Source organism: Neoarius graeffei, chromosome 17 (genome assembly GCF_027579695.1).
Source record: "Neoarius graeffei isolate fNeoGra1 chromosome 17, fNeoGra1.pri, whole genome shotgun sequence".
NCBI lineage: Eukaryota > Metazoa > Chordata > Actinopteri > Siluriformes > Ariidae > Neoarius > Neoarius graeffei.
The window spans coordinates 489578-506756 of NC_083585.1; the positions used below are offsets into that span (position 1 = coordinate 489578).

General features: G+C 40.7%; 1 protein-coding gene across 1 annotated transcript; it reads left to right on the plus strand.

Moving 5' to 3' along the window:
• Positions 1-14894: 14894 nt before the first annotated feature.
• Positions 14895-16136, plus strand: LOC132864539 (putative nuclease HARBI1). The gene has a single exon (XM_060897984.1). It carries the CDS (start codon positions 14895-14897, stop codon positions 16134-16136), a length of 1242 nt encoding a protein of 413 aa, XP_060753967.1.
• Positions 16137-17179: the final 1043 nt, after the last annotated feature.

The following is a 17179-nucleotide window of genomic DNA, read 5'->3' on the forward strand; positions in this document are numbered from 1 at the left end:
CCTATGCTCGAATGCACTCATTTCGCTCAAAATCAATGTTCCTTGTCAAACGTTTGCTTTATGCTCTGAAAAGGCGTTAGAAACAGGCTGAAGGCGCTCCTGCGCTAGGAAAGCTGTGTTCATGATCTTGGTGACACAAAGTGTGTTTTCCGGCTCTGAACAAGTGCATATCACAATACTATTTTGAAAACTCGTTTCAGCCGTGCTTTTACAGTTAACATGACAAATATGATGAAAATGTGTCAAAAGCTCGAAAACATGAAAATCCATGCTTAGAAAGTTGTTACATGTCACATATGCTCGAATGCACGCATTTCACTCAAAATCAGTGTTCCTTGTCAAATGTGTGCTTTATGCTCTGAAAAGGCGTTAGAAACAGTTTGAAGGCGCTAGGAAAGCCGTTTTCATACACTCGTTGACGCAACGTGTGTTTTCCCACTCTGAACAACTGCATATCAGAATACTTTGTTGAAAACTCGCTTCAGACGTGCTTTTACAGTTAAAATGACAAATAGGATGAAAATGTGTTAAAAGCCCGAAATCATGAAAATCCACGCTTAGAAAGTTGTTACATGTCACATATGCTCGAATGCACGCATTTCACTCAAAATCAGTGTTCCTTGTCAAACGTGTGCTTTATGCTCTGAAAAGGCGTTAGAAACAGTTTGAAGGCGCTCCTGCGCTAGGAAAGCCGTTTTCATACACTCGTTGACGCAACGTGTGTTTTCCAACTCTGAAGAAGTGCATATCACAATACTTTGTTGAAAACTCGTTTCAGCCGTGCTTTTACAGTTAAAATGACAAATAGGATGAAAATGTGTTAAAAGCCCGAAATCATGAAAATCCATGCTTAGAAAGTTGTTACATGTCACCTATGCTCGAATGCACTCATTTCGCTCAAAATCAATGTTCCTTGTCAAACGTTTGCTTTATGCTCTGAAAAGGCGTTAGAAACAGGCTGAAGGCGCTCCTGCGCTAGGAAAGCTGTGTTCATGATCTTGGTGACACAAAGTGTGTTTTCCGGCTCTGAACAAGTGCATATCACAATACTATTTTGAAAACTCGTTTCAGCCGTGCTTTTACAGTTAACATGACAAATATGATGAAAATGTGCCAAAAGCTCGAAAACATGAAAATCCATGCTTAGAAAGTTGTTACATGTCACATATGCTCGAATGCACTCATAATCAGTGTTCCTTGTCAAACGTGTGCTTTTTGCTCTGAAAAGGCGTTAGAAACAGTTTGAAGGCGCTCCTGCGCTAGGAAAGCCGTTTTCATACACTCGTTGACGCAACGTGTGTTTTCCCACTCTGAACAAGTGCATATCACAATACTTTGTTGAAAACTCGCTTCAGACGTGCTTTTACAGTTAAAATGACAAATAGGATGAAAATGTGTCAAAAGCCCGAAAACATGAAAATCCATGCTTAGAAAGTTGTTACATGTCACCTATGCTCGAATGCACTCATTTCGCTCAAAATCAATGTTCCTTGTCAAACGTTTGCTTTATGCTCTGAAAAGGCGTTAGAAACAGGCTGAAGGCGCTCCTGCGCTAGGAAAGCTGTGTTCATGATCTTGGTGACACAAAGTGTGTTTTCCGGCTCTGAACAAGTGCATATCACAATACTATTTTCAAAGCTCGTTTCAGCCGTGCTTTTACAGTTAACATGACAACTATGATGAAAATGTGTCAAAAGCTCGAAAACATGAAAATCCATGCTTAGAAAGTTGTTACATGTCACATATGATCGTATGCACTCAAAATCAATGTTGCTTGTCAAACGTGTGCTTTATGCTCTGAAAAGGCGTTAGAAACAGTTTGAAGGTACTCCTGCGCTAGGAAAGCCGTTTTCATACACTCGTTGACACAACGTGTGTTTTCCCACTCTGAACAAGTGCATATCACAATACTTTGTTGAAAACTCGCTTCAGACGTGCTTTTACAGTTAAAATGACAAATAGGATGAAAATGTGTTAAAAGCCCGAAATCATGAAAATCCACGCTTAGAAAGTTGTTACATGCCACTTATGCTCGAATGCACGCATTTCACTCAAAATCAATGTTCCTTGTCAAACGTGTGCTTTATGCTCTGAAAAGGCGTTAGAAACAGTTTGAAGGCGCTCCTGCGCTAGGAAAGCCGTTTTCATACACTCGTTGACACAACGAGTGTTTTCCCACTCTGAACAAGTGCATATCACAATACTTTGTTGAAAACTCGCTTCAGACGTGCTTTTACAGTTAAAATGACAAATAGGATGAAAATGTGTCAAAAGCCCGAAAACATGAAAATCCACGCTTAGAAAGTTGTTACATGTCACCTATGCTCGAATGCACTCATTTCGCTCAAAATCAATGTTCCTTGTCAAACGTTTGCTTTATGCTCTGAAAAGGCGTTAGAACAGGCTGAAGGCGCTCCTGCGCTAGGAAAGCTGTGTTCATGATCCTGGTGACACAAAGTGTGTTTTCCGGCTCTGAACAAGTGCATATCACAATACTATTTTGAAAGCTCGTTTCAGCCGTGCTTTTACAGTTAACATGACAAATATGATGAAAATGTGTCAAAAGCTCGAAAACATGAAAATCCATGCTTAGAAAGTTGTTACATGTCACATATGATCGTATGCACTCAAAATCAATGTTGCTTGTCAAACGTGTGCTTTATTCTCTGAAAAGGCGATAGAAACAGTTTGAAGGCGCTCCTGCGCTAGGAAAGCTGTTTTCATTCACTAGTTGACACAACGTGTGTTTTCCCACTCTGAACAAGTGCATATCACAATACTTTGTTGAAAACTCGCTTCAGACGTGCTTTTACAGTTAAAATGACAAATAGGATGAAAATGTGTTAAACGCCCGAAATCATGAAAGTCCATGCTTAGAAAATTGTTACATGTCACATATGCTCGAATGCACTCATAATCAGTGTTCCTTGTCAAACGTGTGCGTTATGCTCTGAAAAGGCGTTAGAAAAAGTTTGAAGGCGCTCCTGCGCTAGGAAAGCCGTTTTCATACACTCGTTGACGCAACGTGTGTTTTCCCACTCTGAAGAAGTGCATATCACAATACTTTGTTGAAAACTCGTTTCAGCCGTGCTTTTACAGTTAAAATGACAAATAGGATGAAAATGTGTTAAAAGCCCGAAATCATGAAAATCCATGCTTAGAAAGTTGTTACATGTCACCTATGCTCGAATGCACTCATTTCGCTCAAAATCAGTGTTCCTTGTCAAACGTTTGCTTTATGCTCTGAAAAGGCGTTAGAAACAGGCAGAAGGCGCTCCTGCGCTAGGAAAGCTGTGTTCATGATCTTGGTGACACAAAGTGTGTTTTCCGGCTCTGAACAAGTGCATATCACAATACTTTGTTGAAAACTCGTTTCAGCCGTGCTTTTACAGTTAACATGACAAATATGATGAAAATGTGTCAAAAGCTCGAAAACATGAAAATCCATGCTTAGAAAGTTGTTACATGTCACATATGCTCGAATGCACTCATAATCAGTGTTCCTTGTCAAACGTGTGCTTTTTGCTCTGAAAAGGCGTTAGAAACAGTTTGAAGGCGCTCCTGCGCTAGGAAAGCCGTTTTCATACACTCGTTGACGCAACGTGTGTTTTCCCACTCTGAACAAGTGCATATCACAATACTTTGTTGAAAACTCGCTTCAGACGTGCTTTTACAGTTAAAATGACAATTAGGATGAAAATGTGTCAAAAGCTCGAAAACATGAAAATCCATGCTTAGAAAGTTGTTACATGTCACCTATGCTCGAATGCACTCATTTCGCTCAAAATCAATGTTCCTTGTCAAACGTTTGCTTTATGCTCTGAAAAGGCGTTAGAAACAGGCTGAAGGCGCTCCTGCACTAGGAAAGCTGTGTTCATGATCTTGGTGACACAAAGTGTGTTTTCCGGCTCTGAACAAGTGCTTATCACAATACTATTTTCAAAGCTCGTTTCAGCCGTGCTTTTACAGTTAACATGACAAATATGATGAAAATGTGTCAAAAGCTCGAAAACATGAAAATCCATGCTTAGAAAGTTGTTACATGTCACATATGATCGTATGCACTCAAAATCAATGTTGCTTGTCAAACGTGTGCTTTATTCTCTGAAAAGGCGATAGAAACAGTTTGAAGGCGCTCCTGCGCTAGGAAAGCTGTTTTCATTCACTAGTTGACACAACGTGTGTTTTCCCACTCTGAACAAGTGCATATCACAATACTTTGTTGAAAACTCGCTTCAGACGTGCTTTTACAGTTAAAATGACAAATAGGATGAAAATGTGTTAAACACCCGAAATCATGAAAATCCATGCTTAGAAAATTGTTACATGTCACATATGCTCGAATGCACTCATAATCAGTGTTCCTTGTCAAACGTGTGCGTTATGCTCTGAAAAGGCGTTAGAAACAGTTTGAAGGCGCTCCTGCGCTAGGAAAGCTGTTTTCATACACTCGTTGACACAACGTGTGTTTTCCCACTCTGAACAAGTGCATATCACAATACTTTGTTGAAAACTCGTTTCAGCCGTGCATTTACAGTTAAAATGAGAAATAGCATGAAAATGTGTTAAAAGCCCGAAATCATGAAAATCCATGCTTAGAAAGTTGTTACATGTCACCTATGCTCGAATGCACTCATTTCGCTCAAAATCAATGTTCCTTGTCAAACGTTTGCTTTATGCTCTGAAAAGGCGTTAGAAACAGGCTGAAGGCGCTCCTGCGCTAGGAAAGCTGTGTTCATGATCTTGGTGACACAAAGTGTGTTTTCCGGCTCTGAACAAGTGCTTATCACAATACTATTTTGAAAACTCGTTTCAGCCGTGCTTTTACAGTTAACATGACAAATATGATGAAAATGTGTCAAAAGCTCGAAAACATGAAAATCCATGCTTAGAAAGTTGTTACATGTCACATATGCTCGAATGCACGCATTTCACTCAAAATCAGTGTTCCTTGTCAAACGTGTGCTTTATGCTCTGAAAAGGCGTTAGAAACAGTTTGAAGGCGCTCCTGCGCTAGGAAAGCCGTTTTCATACACTCGTTGACGCAACGTGTGTTTTCCCACTCTGAACAAGTGCATATCACAATACTTTGTTGAAAACTCGTTTCAGCCGTGCTTTTACAGTTAAAATGACAAATAGGATGAAAATGTGTTAAAAGCCCGAAATCATGAAAATCCATGCTTAGAAAGTTGTTACATGTCACCTATGCTCGAATGCACTCATTTCGCTCAAAATCAATGTTCCTTGTCAAACGTTTGCTTTATGCTCTGAAAAGGCGTTAGAAACAGGCTGAAGGCGCTCCTGCGCTAGGAAAGCCGTTTTCATACACTCGTTGACACAACGTGTGTTTTCCCACTCTGAACAAGTGCATATCACAATACTTTGTTGAAAACTCGCTTCAGCCGTGCTTTTACAGTTAAAATGACAAATAGGATGAAAATGTGTTAAAAGCCCGAAAACATGAAAATCCACGCTTAGAAAGTTGTTACATGTCACATATGCTCGAATGCACTCATAATCAGTGTTCCTTGTCAAACGTTTGCTTTATGCTCTGAAAAGGCGTTAGAAACAGGCTGAAGGCGCTCCTGCGCTAGGAAAGCTGTGTTCATGATCTTGGTGACACAAAGTGTGTTTTCCGGCTCTGAACAAGTGCATATCACAATACTTTGTTGAAAACTCGCTTCAGACGTGCTTTTACAGTTAAAATGACAAATAGGATGAAAATGTGTTAAAAGCCCGAAATCATGAAAATCCATGCTTAGAAAGTTGTTACATGTCACATATGATCGTATGCACTCAAAATCAATGTTGCTTGTCAAACGTGTGCTTTATGCTCTGAAAAGGCGTTAGAAACAGTTTGAAGGTACTCCTGCGCTAGGAAAGCCGTTTTCATACACTCGTTGACACAACGTGTGTTTTCCCACTCTGAACAAGTGCATATCACAATACTTTGTTGAAAACTCGCTTCAGACGTGCTTTTACAGTTAAAATGACAAATAGGATGAAAATGTGTTAAAAGCCCGAAATCATGAAAATCCACGCTTAGAAAGTTGTTACATGCCACTTATGCTCGAATGCACGCATTTCACTCAAAATCAATGTTCCTTGTCAAACGTGTGCTTTATGCTCTGAAAAGGCGTTAGAAACAGTTTGAAGGCGCTCCTGCGCTAGGAAAGCCGTTTTCATACACTCGTTGACACAACGAGTGTTTTCCCACTCTGAACAAGTGCATATCACAATACTTTGTTGAAAACTCGCTTCAGACGTGCTTTTACAGTTAAAATGACAAATAGGATGAAAATGTGTCAAAAGCCCGAAAACATGAAAATCCACGCTTAGAAAGTTGTTACATGTCACCTATGCTCGAATGCACTCATTTCGCTCAAAATCAATGTTCCTTGTCAAACGTTTGCTTTATGCTCTGAAAAGGCGTTAGAACAGGCTGAAGGCGCTCCTGCGCTAGGAAAGCTGTGTTCATGATCCTGGTGACACAAAGTGTGTTTTCCGGCTCTGAACAAGTGCATATCACAATACTATTTTGAAAGCTCGTTTCAGCCGTGCTTTTACAGTTAACATGACAAATATGATGAAAATGTGTCAAAAGCTCGAAAACATGAAAATCCATGCTTAGAAAGTTGTTACATGTCACATATGATCGTATGCACTCAAAATCAATGTTGCTTGTCAAACGTGTGCTTTATTCTCTGAAAAGGCGATAGAAACAGTTTGAAGGCGCTCCTGCGCTAGGAAAGCTGTTTTCATTCACTAGTTGACACAACGTGTGTTTTCCCACTCTGAACAAGTGCATATCACAATACTTTGTTGAAAACTCGCTTCAGACGTGCTTTTACAGTTAAAATGACAAATAGGATGAAAATGTGTTAAACGCCCGAAATCATGAAAGTCCATGCTTAGAAAATTGTTACATGTCACATATGCTCGAATGCACTCATAATCAGTGTTCCTTGTCAAACGTGTGCGTTATGCTCTGAAAAGGCGTTAGAAAAAGTTTGAAGGCGCTCCTGCGCTAGGAAAGCCGTTTTCATACACTCGTTGACGCAACGTGTGTTTTCCCACTCTGAAGAAGTGCATATCACAATACTTTGTTGAAAACTCGTTTCAGCCGTGCTTTTACAGTTAAAATGACAAATAGGATGAAAATGTGTTAAAAGCCCGAAATCATGAAAATCCATGCTTAGAAAGTTGTTACATGTCACCTATGCTCGAATGCACTCATTTCGCTCAAAATCAGTGTTCCTTGTCAAACGTTTGCTTTATGCTCTGAAAAGGCGTTAGAAACAGGCAGAAGGCGCTCCTGCGCTAGGAAAGCTGTGTTCATGATCTTGGTGACACAAAGTGTGTTTTCCGGCTCTGAACAAGTGCATATCACAATACTTTGTTGAAAACTCGTTTCAGCCGTGCTTTTACAGTTAACATGACAAATATGATGAAAATGTGTCAAAAGCTCGAAAACATGAAAATCCATGCTTAGAAAGTTGTTACATGTCACATATGCTCGAATGCACTCATAATCAGTGTTCCTTGTCAAACGTGTGCTTTTTGCTCTGAAAAGGCGTTAGAAACAGTTTGAAGGCGCTCCTGCGCTAGGAAAGCCGTTTTCATACACTCGTTGACGCAACGTGTGTTTTCCCACTCTGAACAAGTGCATATCACAATACTTTGTTGAAAACTCGCTTCAGACGTGCTTTTACAGTTAAAATGACAATTAGGATGAAAATGTGTCAAAAGCTCGAAAACATGAAAATCCATGCTTAGAAAGTTGTTACATGTCACCTATGCTCGAATGCACTCATTTCGCTCAAAATCAATGTTCCTTGTCAAACGTTTGCTTTATGCTCTGAAAAGGCGTTAGAAACAGGCTGAAGGCGCTCCTGCGCTAGGAAAGCTGTGTTCATGATCTTGGTGACACAAAGTGTGTTTTCCGGCTCTGAACAAGTGCTTATCACAATACTATTTTCAAAGCTCGTTTCAGCCGTGCTTTTACAGTTAACATGACAAATATGATGAAAATGTGTCAAAAGCTCGAAAACATGAAAATCCATGCTTAGAAAGTTGTTACATGTCACATATGATCGTATGCACTCAAAATCAATGTTGCTTGTCAAACGTGTGCTTTATTCTCTGAAAAGGCGATAGAAACAGTTTGAAGGCGCTCCTGCGCTAGGAAAGCTGTTTTCATTCACTAGTTGACACAACGTGTGTTTTCCCACTCTGAACAAGTGCATATCACAATACTTTGTTGAAAACTCGCTTCAGACGTGCTTTTACAGTTAAAATGACAAATAGGATGAAAATGTGTTAAACACCCGAAATCATGAAAATCCATGCTTAGAAAATTGTTACATGTCACATATGCTCGAATGCACTCATAATCAGTGTTCCTTGTCAAACGTGTGCGTTATGCTCTGAAAAGGCGTTAGAAACAGTTTGAAGGCGCTCCTGCGCTAGGAAAGCTGTTTTCATACACTCGTTGACACAACGTGTGTTTTCCCACTCTGAACAAGTGCATATCACAATACTTTGTTGAAAACTCGTTTCAGCCGTGCATTTACAGTTAAAATGAGAAATAGCATGAAAATGTGTTAAAAGCCCGAAATCATGAAAATCCATGCTTAGAAAGTTGTTACATGTCACCTATGCTCGAATGCACTCATTTCGCTCAAAATCAATGTTCCTTGTCAAACGTTTGCTTTATGCTCTGAAAAGGCGTTAGAAACAGGCTGAAGGCGCTCCTGCGCTAGGAAAGCTGTGTTCATGATCTTGGTGACACAAAGTGTGTTTTCCGGCTCTGAACAAGTGCTTATCACAATACTATTTTGAAAACTCGTTTCAGCCGTGCTTTTACAGTTAACATGACAAATATGATGAAAATGTGTCAAAAGCTCGAAAACATGAAAATCCATGCTTAGAAAGTTGTTACATGTCACATATGCTCGAATGCACGCATTTCACTCAAAATCAGTGTTCCTTGTCAAACGTGTGCTTTATGCTCTGAAAAGGCGTTAGAAACAGTTTGAAGGCGCTCCTGCGCTAGGAAAGCCGTTTTCATACACTCGTTGACGCAACGTGTGTTTTCCCACTCTGAACAAGTGCATATCACAATACTTTGTTGAAAACTCGTTTCAGCCGTGCTTTTACAGTTAAAATGACAAATAGGATGAAAATGTGTTAAAAGCCCGAAATCATGAAAATCCATGCTTAGAAAGTTGTTACATGTCACCTATGCTCGAATGCACTCATTTCGCTCAAAATCAATGTTCCTTGTCAAACGTTTGCTTTATGCTCTGAAAAGGCGTTAGAAACAGGCTGAAGGCGCTCCTGCGCTAGGAAAGCCGTTTTCATACACTCGTTGACACAACGTGTGTTTTCCCACTCTGAACAAGTGCATATCACAATACTTTGTTGAAAACTCGCTTCAGCCGTGCTTTTACAGTTAAAATGACAAATAGGATGAAAATGTGTTAAAAGCCCGAAAACATGAAAATCCACGCTTAGAAAGTTGTTACATGTCACATATGCTCGAATGCACTCATAATCAGTGTTCCTTGTCAAACGTTTGCTTTATGCTCTGAAAAGGCGTTAGAAACAGGCTGAAGGCGCTCCTGCGCTAGGAAAGCTGTGTTCATGATCTTGGTGACACAAAGTGTGTTTTCCGGCTCTGAACAAGTGCATATCACAATACTTTGTTGAAAACTCGCTTCAGACGTGCTTTTACAGTTAAAATGACAAATAGGATGAAAATGTGTTAAAAGCCCGAAATCATGAAAATCCATGCTTAGAAAGTTGTTACATGTCACCTATGCTCGAATGCACGCATTTCACTCAAAATCAGTGTTCCTTGTCAAACGTGTGCTTTATGCTCTGAAAAGGCGTTAGAAACAGTTTGAAGGCGCTCCTGTGCTAGGAAAGCTGTTTTCATACACTCGTTGACACAACGTGTGTTTTCCCACTCTGAACAAGTGCATATCACAATACTTTGTTGAAAACTCGCGTCAGACGTGCTTTTACAGTTAAAATGACAAATAGGATGAAAATGTGTTAAAAGCCCGAAATCATGGAAATCCATGCTTAGAAAGTTGTTACATGTCACATATGCTCGAATGCACTCATAATCAGTGTTCCTTGTCAAGCGTGTGCTTTATGCTCTGAAAAGGCGTTAGAAACAGTCTGAAGGCGCTCCTGCGCTAGGAAAGCTGTGTTCATGATCTTGGTGACACAAAGTGTGTTTTCCGGCTCTGAACAAGTGCATATCACAATACTATTTTGAAAACTCGTTTCAGCCGTGCTTTTACAGTTAACATGACAAATATGATGAAAATGTGTCAAAAGCTCGAAAACATGAAAATCCATGCTTAGAAAGTTGTTACATGTCACCTATGCTCGAATGCACGCATTTCACTCAAAATCAGTGTTCCTTGTCAAACGTGTGCTTTATGCTCTGAAAAGGCGTTAGAAACAGTTTGAAGGCGCTCCTGCGCTAGGAAAGCTGTTTTCATACACTCGTTGACACAACGTGTGTTTTCTCACTCTGAACAAGTGCATATCACAATACTTTGTTGAAAACTCGCGTCAGACGTGCTTTTACAGTTAAAATGACAAATAGGATGAAAATGTGTTAAAAGCCCGAAATCATGAAAATCCATGCTTAGAAAGTTGTTACATGTCACATATGCTCGAATGCACTCATAATCAGTGTTCCTTGTCAAACGTGTGCTTTATGCTCTGAAAAGGCGTTAGAAACACTCTGAAGGCGCTCCTGCGCTAGGAAAGCTGTGTTCATGATCTTGGTGACACAAAGTGTGTTTTCCGGCTCTGAACAAGTGCATATCACAATACTATTTTGAAAACTCGTTTCAGCCGTGCTTTTACAGTTAAAATAACAAATAGGATAAAAATGTGTTAAAAGCCCTAAATCATGAAAATCCATGCTTAGAAAGTTGTTACATGTCACTTATGCTCGAATGCACGCATTTCACTCAAAATCAATGTTCCTTGTCAAACGTGTGCTTTATGCTCTGAAAAGGCGTTAGAAACAGTTTGAAGGCGCTCCTGCGCTAGGAAAGCCGTTTTCATACACTCGTTGACACAACGTGTGTTTTCCCACTCTGAACAAGTGCATATCACAATACTTTGTTGAAAACTCGCGTCAGACGTGCTTTTACAGTTAAAATGACAAATAGGATGAAAATGTGTCAAAAGCCCGAAAACATGAAAATCCACGCTTAGAAAGTTGTTACATGTCACCCATGCTCGAATGCACTCATTTCGCTCAAAATCAATGTTCCTTGTCAAACGTTTGCTTTATGCTCTGAAAAGGCGTTAGAAACAGGCTGAAGGCGCTCCTGCGCTAGGAAAGCTGTGTTCATGATCTTGGTGACACAAAGTGTGTTTTCCGGCTCTGAACAAGTGCATATCACAATACTATTTTGAAAACTCGTTTCAGCCGTGCTTTTACAGTTAACATGACAAATATGATGAAAATGTGTCAAAAGCTCGAAAACATGAAAATCCATGCTTAGAAAGTTGTTACATGTCACCTATGCTCGAATGCACGCATTTCACTCAAAATCAGTGTTCCTTGTCAAACGTGTGCTTTATGCTCTGAAAAGGCGTTAGAAACAGTTTGAAGGCGCTCCTGCGCTAGGAAAGCTGTTTTCATACACTCGTTGACACAACGTGTGTTTTCCCACTCTGAACAAGTGCATATCACAATACTTTGTTGAAAACTCGCGTCAGACGTGCTTTTACAGTTAAAATGACAAATAGGATGAAAATGTGTTAAAAGCCCGAAATCATGAAAATCCATGCTTAGAAAGTTGTTACATGTCACATATGCTCGAATGCAATCATAATCAGTGTTGTTTGTCAAGCGTGTGCTTTATGCTCTGAAAAGGCGTTAGAAACAGTCTGAAGGCGCTCCTGCGCTAGGAAAGCTGTGTTCATGATCTTGGTGACACAAAGTGTGTTTTCCGGCTCTGAACAAGTGCATATCACAATACTATTTTGAAAACTCGTTTCAGCCGTGCTTTTACAGTTAACATGACAAATATGATGAAAATGTGTCAAAAGCTCGAAAACATGAAAATCCATGCTTAGAAAGTTGTTACATGTCACCTATGCTCGAATGCACGCATTTCACTCAAAAGCAGTGTTCCTTGTCAAACGTGTGCTTTATGCTCTGAAAAGGCGTTAGAAACAGTTTGAAGGCGCTCCTGCGCTAGGAAAGCCGTTTTCATACACTCGTTGACGCAACGTGTGTTTTCCCACTCTGAACAAGTGCATATCACAATACTTTGTTGAAAACTCGCTTCAGACGTGCTTTTACAGTTAAAATGACAAATAGGATGAAAATGTGTCAAAAGCCCGAAAACATGAAAATCCACGCTTAGAAAGTTGTTACATGTCACCTATGCTTGAATGCACTCATAATCAGTGTTCCTTGTCAAACGTGTGCTTTATGCTCTGAAAAGGCGTTAGAAACAGGCTGAAGGCGCTCCTGCGCTAGGAAAGCTGGGTTCATGATCTTGGTGACACAAAGTGTGTTTTCCGGCTCTAAACAAGTGCATATCACAATACTTTGTTGAAAACTCGCTTCAGACGTGGTTTTACAGTTAAAATAACAAATAGGATGAAAATGTGTTAAAAGCCCGAAATCATGAAAATCCATGCTTAGAAAGTTGTTACATGTCACATATGCTCGAATGCACTCATAATCAGTGTTCCTTGTCAAACGTGTGCTTTATGCTCTGAAAAGGCGTTAGAAACAGTTTGAAGGCGCTCCTGCGCTAGGAAAGCTGTTTTCATACACTCGTTGACGCAACGTGTGTTTTCTCACTCTGAACAAGTGCATATCACAATACTTTGTTGAAAACTCGCTTCAGACGTGCTTTTACAGTTAAAATGACAAATAGGATGAAAATGTGTCAAAAGCCCGAAAACATGAAAATCCATGCTTAGAAAGTTGTTACATGTCACCTATGCTCGAATGCACTCATTTCGCTCAAAATCAATGTTCCTTGTCAAACGATTGCTTTATGCTCTGAAAAGGCGTTAGAAACAGGCTGAAGGCGCTCTTGCGCTAGGAAAGCTGTGTTCATGATCTTGGTGACACAAAGTGTGTTTTCCGGCTCTGAACAAGTGCATATCACAATACTATTTTGAAAACTCGTTTCAGCCGTGCTTTTACAGTTAACATGACAAATATGACGAAAATGTGTCAAAAGCTCGAAAACATGAAAATCCATGCTTAGAAAGTTGTTACATGTCACATATGATCGTATGCACTCAAAATCAATGTTGCTTGTCAAACGTGTGCTTTATGCTCTGAAAAGGCGTTAGAAACAGTTTGAAGGCGCTCCTGCGCTAGGAAAGCTGTTTTCATTCACTAGTTGACACAACGTGTGCTTTCCCACTCTGAACAAGTGCATATCACAATACTTTGTTGAAAACTCGCATCAGACGTGCTTTTACAGTTAAAATGACAAATAGGATGAAAATGTGTTAAAACCCGAAATCATGAAAATCCACGCTTAGAAAGTTGTTACATGTCACTTATGCTCGAATGCACGCATTTCACTCAAAATCAATGTTCCTTGTCAAACGTGTGCTTTATGCTCTGAAAAGGCGTTAGAAACAGGCTGAAGGCGCTCCTGCGCTAGGAAAGCCGTTTTCATACACTCGTTGACGCAACGTGTGTTTTCCCACTCTGAACAAGTGCATATCACAATACTTTGTTGAAAACTCGCTTCAGCCGTGCTTTTACAGTTAAAATGACAAATAGGATGAAAATGTGTCAAAAGCCCGAAAACATGAAAATCCACGCTTAGAAAGTTGTTACATGTCACCTATGCTCGAATGCACTCATTTCGCTCAAAATCAATGTTCCTTGTCAAACGTTTGCTTTATGCTCTGAAAAGGCGTTAGAACAGGCTGAAGGCGCTCCTGCGCTAGGAAAGCTGTGTTCATGATCTTGGTGACACAAAGTGTGTTTTCCGGCTCTGAACAAGTGCATATCACAATACTATTTTGAAAACTCGTTTCAGCCGTGCTTTTACAGTTAACTTGACAAATATGATGAAAATGTGTCAAAAGCTCGAAAACATGAAAATCCATGCTTAGAAAGTTGTTACATGTCACATATGATCGTATGCACTCAAAATCAATGTTGCTTGTCAAACGTGTGCTTTATTCTCTGAAAAGGCGATAGAAACAGTTTGAAGGCGCTCCTGCGCTAGGAAAGCTGTTTTCATTCACTAGTTGACACAACGTGTGTTTTCCCACTCTGAACAAGTGCATATCACAAGACTATGTTGAAAACTCGCTTCAGACGTGCTTTTACAGTTAAAATGACAAATAGGATGAAAATGTGTTAAAAGCCCGAAATCATGAAAATCCACTCTTAGAAAGTTGTTACATGTCACCTATGCTCGAATGCACTCATTTCGCTCAAAATCAATGTTCCTTGTCAAACGTTTGCTTTATGCTCTGAAAAGGCGTTAGAACAGGCTGAAGGCGCTCCTGCGCTAGGAAAGCTGTGTTCATGATCTTGGTGACACAAAGGCTACGTTTACACTAGACCGTATCTGTCTCGTTTTCTTTGCGGACGCACTGTCCGTTTACATTAAACCACCTGGAACCGCCTGGAAACGGGAATCCGCCAGCGTCCACGTATTCAATCTAGATCGTATCAGCTCCGGTGCTGTGTAAACATTCAAAATACGCGGATACGCTGTGCTGAGCTATAGCTGGCGTCTCATTGGACAACGTCACTGTGACATCCACCTTCCTGATTCGCTGGCGTTGGTCATCCCACGTGGGTCATGTGACGCGACTCGCGGACTTCACTTCCTGCTATTTGTTGACGGAAATACAGCATGGAAAACAAGATGGACAACGAGGCTCGCATTCTTCTTCAGAACCTGCTCTCTGTCCTACAGCTGGCAGTACAGTTTGCCCAGAAGTACTTGGCGAGGAGGCGCGAGATTCTGCAAGCCTTCTGCGATGTGAATACCCTGCAACTGCGGCAACGGAAGCCGTACATGGAGCGCCGGTTTTGGGTTAGACCGGGAAGAAGCAGCGCTTGGTGGGACAACTTCGTGGACCAAGTTGTTGTCGCCGAAGAATGGTATGAGAACTTCCGAATGTCCAGATCAGCACTGATACACCTGTCGGAGCGACTACGTCTACAGCTGGAAGGGACAACCACGAGAATGAGACGGCCCGTCGACCTTCTCACCAGGGTTGCATGCACCTTGTACTACTTGTGCGATGAGGGGCGACTTCGTAAAACTGCCAATGCTTTTGGACTTTCCCGGTCAACTGTCTCTGTCATCATTCGTCAAGTGTGTAAGGCAATATGCACCACCTTGGGTCATGAGTACATCGCCACACCAAAGACGGAACCTGAGGTACAACGGCTCATAGACAACTTCTACAGCAGTCACGGTATGCCACAATGCCTGGGGGCAATCGATTGCACGCACATCGAAGTGAAACGACCCAGTACTGATTCCACAGGGTTTGTAAACAGAAAGGGGAAACATTCTCTGAACGTACAAGCACTGTGCGACTACAACTACTGTTTTATGGACGTCTTGGTGAAATGGCCGGGCAGTGTCCACGACGCACGCATCTTCGCGAACTCTGTGTTGTGCAGTGAACTGAGAGATGGGACAATACCACCCTGCCCAAAAGAGTTGGTGGAGGGTGAGGATGCAGTTCCTGCATTCATCCTTGGTGATCCAGCTTATCCCCTGCTGCCTTTCCTAATGAAGGAATACCCCAATGGCGGAGCCACTCCTCAAGAACAGTATTATGGACTAACGCTGTGCAAGGCACGTATGGTGATAGAATGTGCGTTTGGGCGCCTGAAGGCACGGTTTGCAGCTCTGAGGAGGCCTATGGATATAAACCTGGATGACCTTTACTATGTGATATATGCTTGCTTTGTACTGCATAACTATTGTGAACTGCAGAAGGAACCTCTGCCAGAGAGTAGTGTGACTGCTGCTACGCAATATGACCTAGAGTTTCAGCCACCAGCTGCAATGGACAAAACACACGAAGCTGAAGGAAGGCGTGTGAGGCGTGTTGTCACGATGTTTTTGGATCCTTGAGTACCATTTCAAGGTTCCATTCATGATAGGCTTGGTTAGTTGTCATCGACTGCAGGGATGGTCGGAGAACTCTGCACGATTTTGATGTTTTTGTGTGTGTTCAAACTGTCATTCCATATCATATGCTCTTGTGTTCATTAGTTATGTTCATTAGTTATCACTCATCACTAGTTATCACTCATAGTTCATTAGTTGTGTTCATTAGTTATTGACATTTAATAAACTACTCTTTAACATCTCTTTGTCCTGTCAATATATTCAGCAGCCTTCAACATGTTGGTGAGTACTTACTTTGAGTGGTGTCAATGTGAATAACCATAAATGAAGTTACACTAATATAAACACCTGCACAAAATGTGTGTGCTAGGCACACGTGTTAACTTTCTAGAAGGTTGTAGTGAAGACACCATACCAAATGCTTTCAGTTATATCTGAGTAACCCCAATCATACATGTTACAATGTCATTTAGCCCAATGTCAATTCTCTGTGATATAGTTTTTAGTGCAGAGGAAGAGTGCAACACTGCTGCTTTACGTATCACCACTTTATTTTTTAGCTTGCTGACGTTTCGGTGTCAAGCCTTCATCAGAGGCTTGACGCCGAAACGTCAGCAAGCTAAAAAATAGTGGTGATACGTAAAGCAGCAGTGTTGCGCTCTTCCTCTGCACTGAAAGCTATGAAACTGTGAAAAGCTGCACCTGCAAACAAAGACTCTCGAGGTGTGCGGACCCTTGCAAATCCTCTGTGATAAATCATAACTACACAATGGGCAGCATTTGCATCTTACCATGAACAACATTAAGAATGACAAGGCAAAGCATTATATTCATACTTTTATACTCTTAAATGAAAAACAAAAAGATGATACAAGGCGGAAAAAATGCCCACACGAGTACAACACATCTTAAAAGGTGAAAAAAAAAGTAAAAAAAAATTAAACATGGGTATAAACATGCAGTAAAATGTTATAAGTGGTACATGGTTTTCACTCAATAAAATTAAGTTATATATATTAAAATTAATAAAATTTACAAAATTTACA

Coding starts and splice junctions, on each gene's coding strand:
- LOC132864539 (XM_060897984.1), top strand. CDS start 14,895: ATGGAAAACAAGATGGACAACGAGGCTCGCATTCTTCTTCAGAACCTG.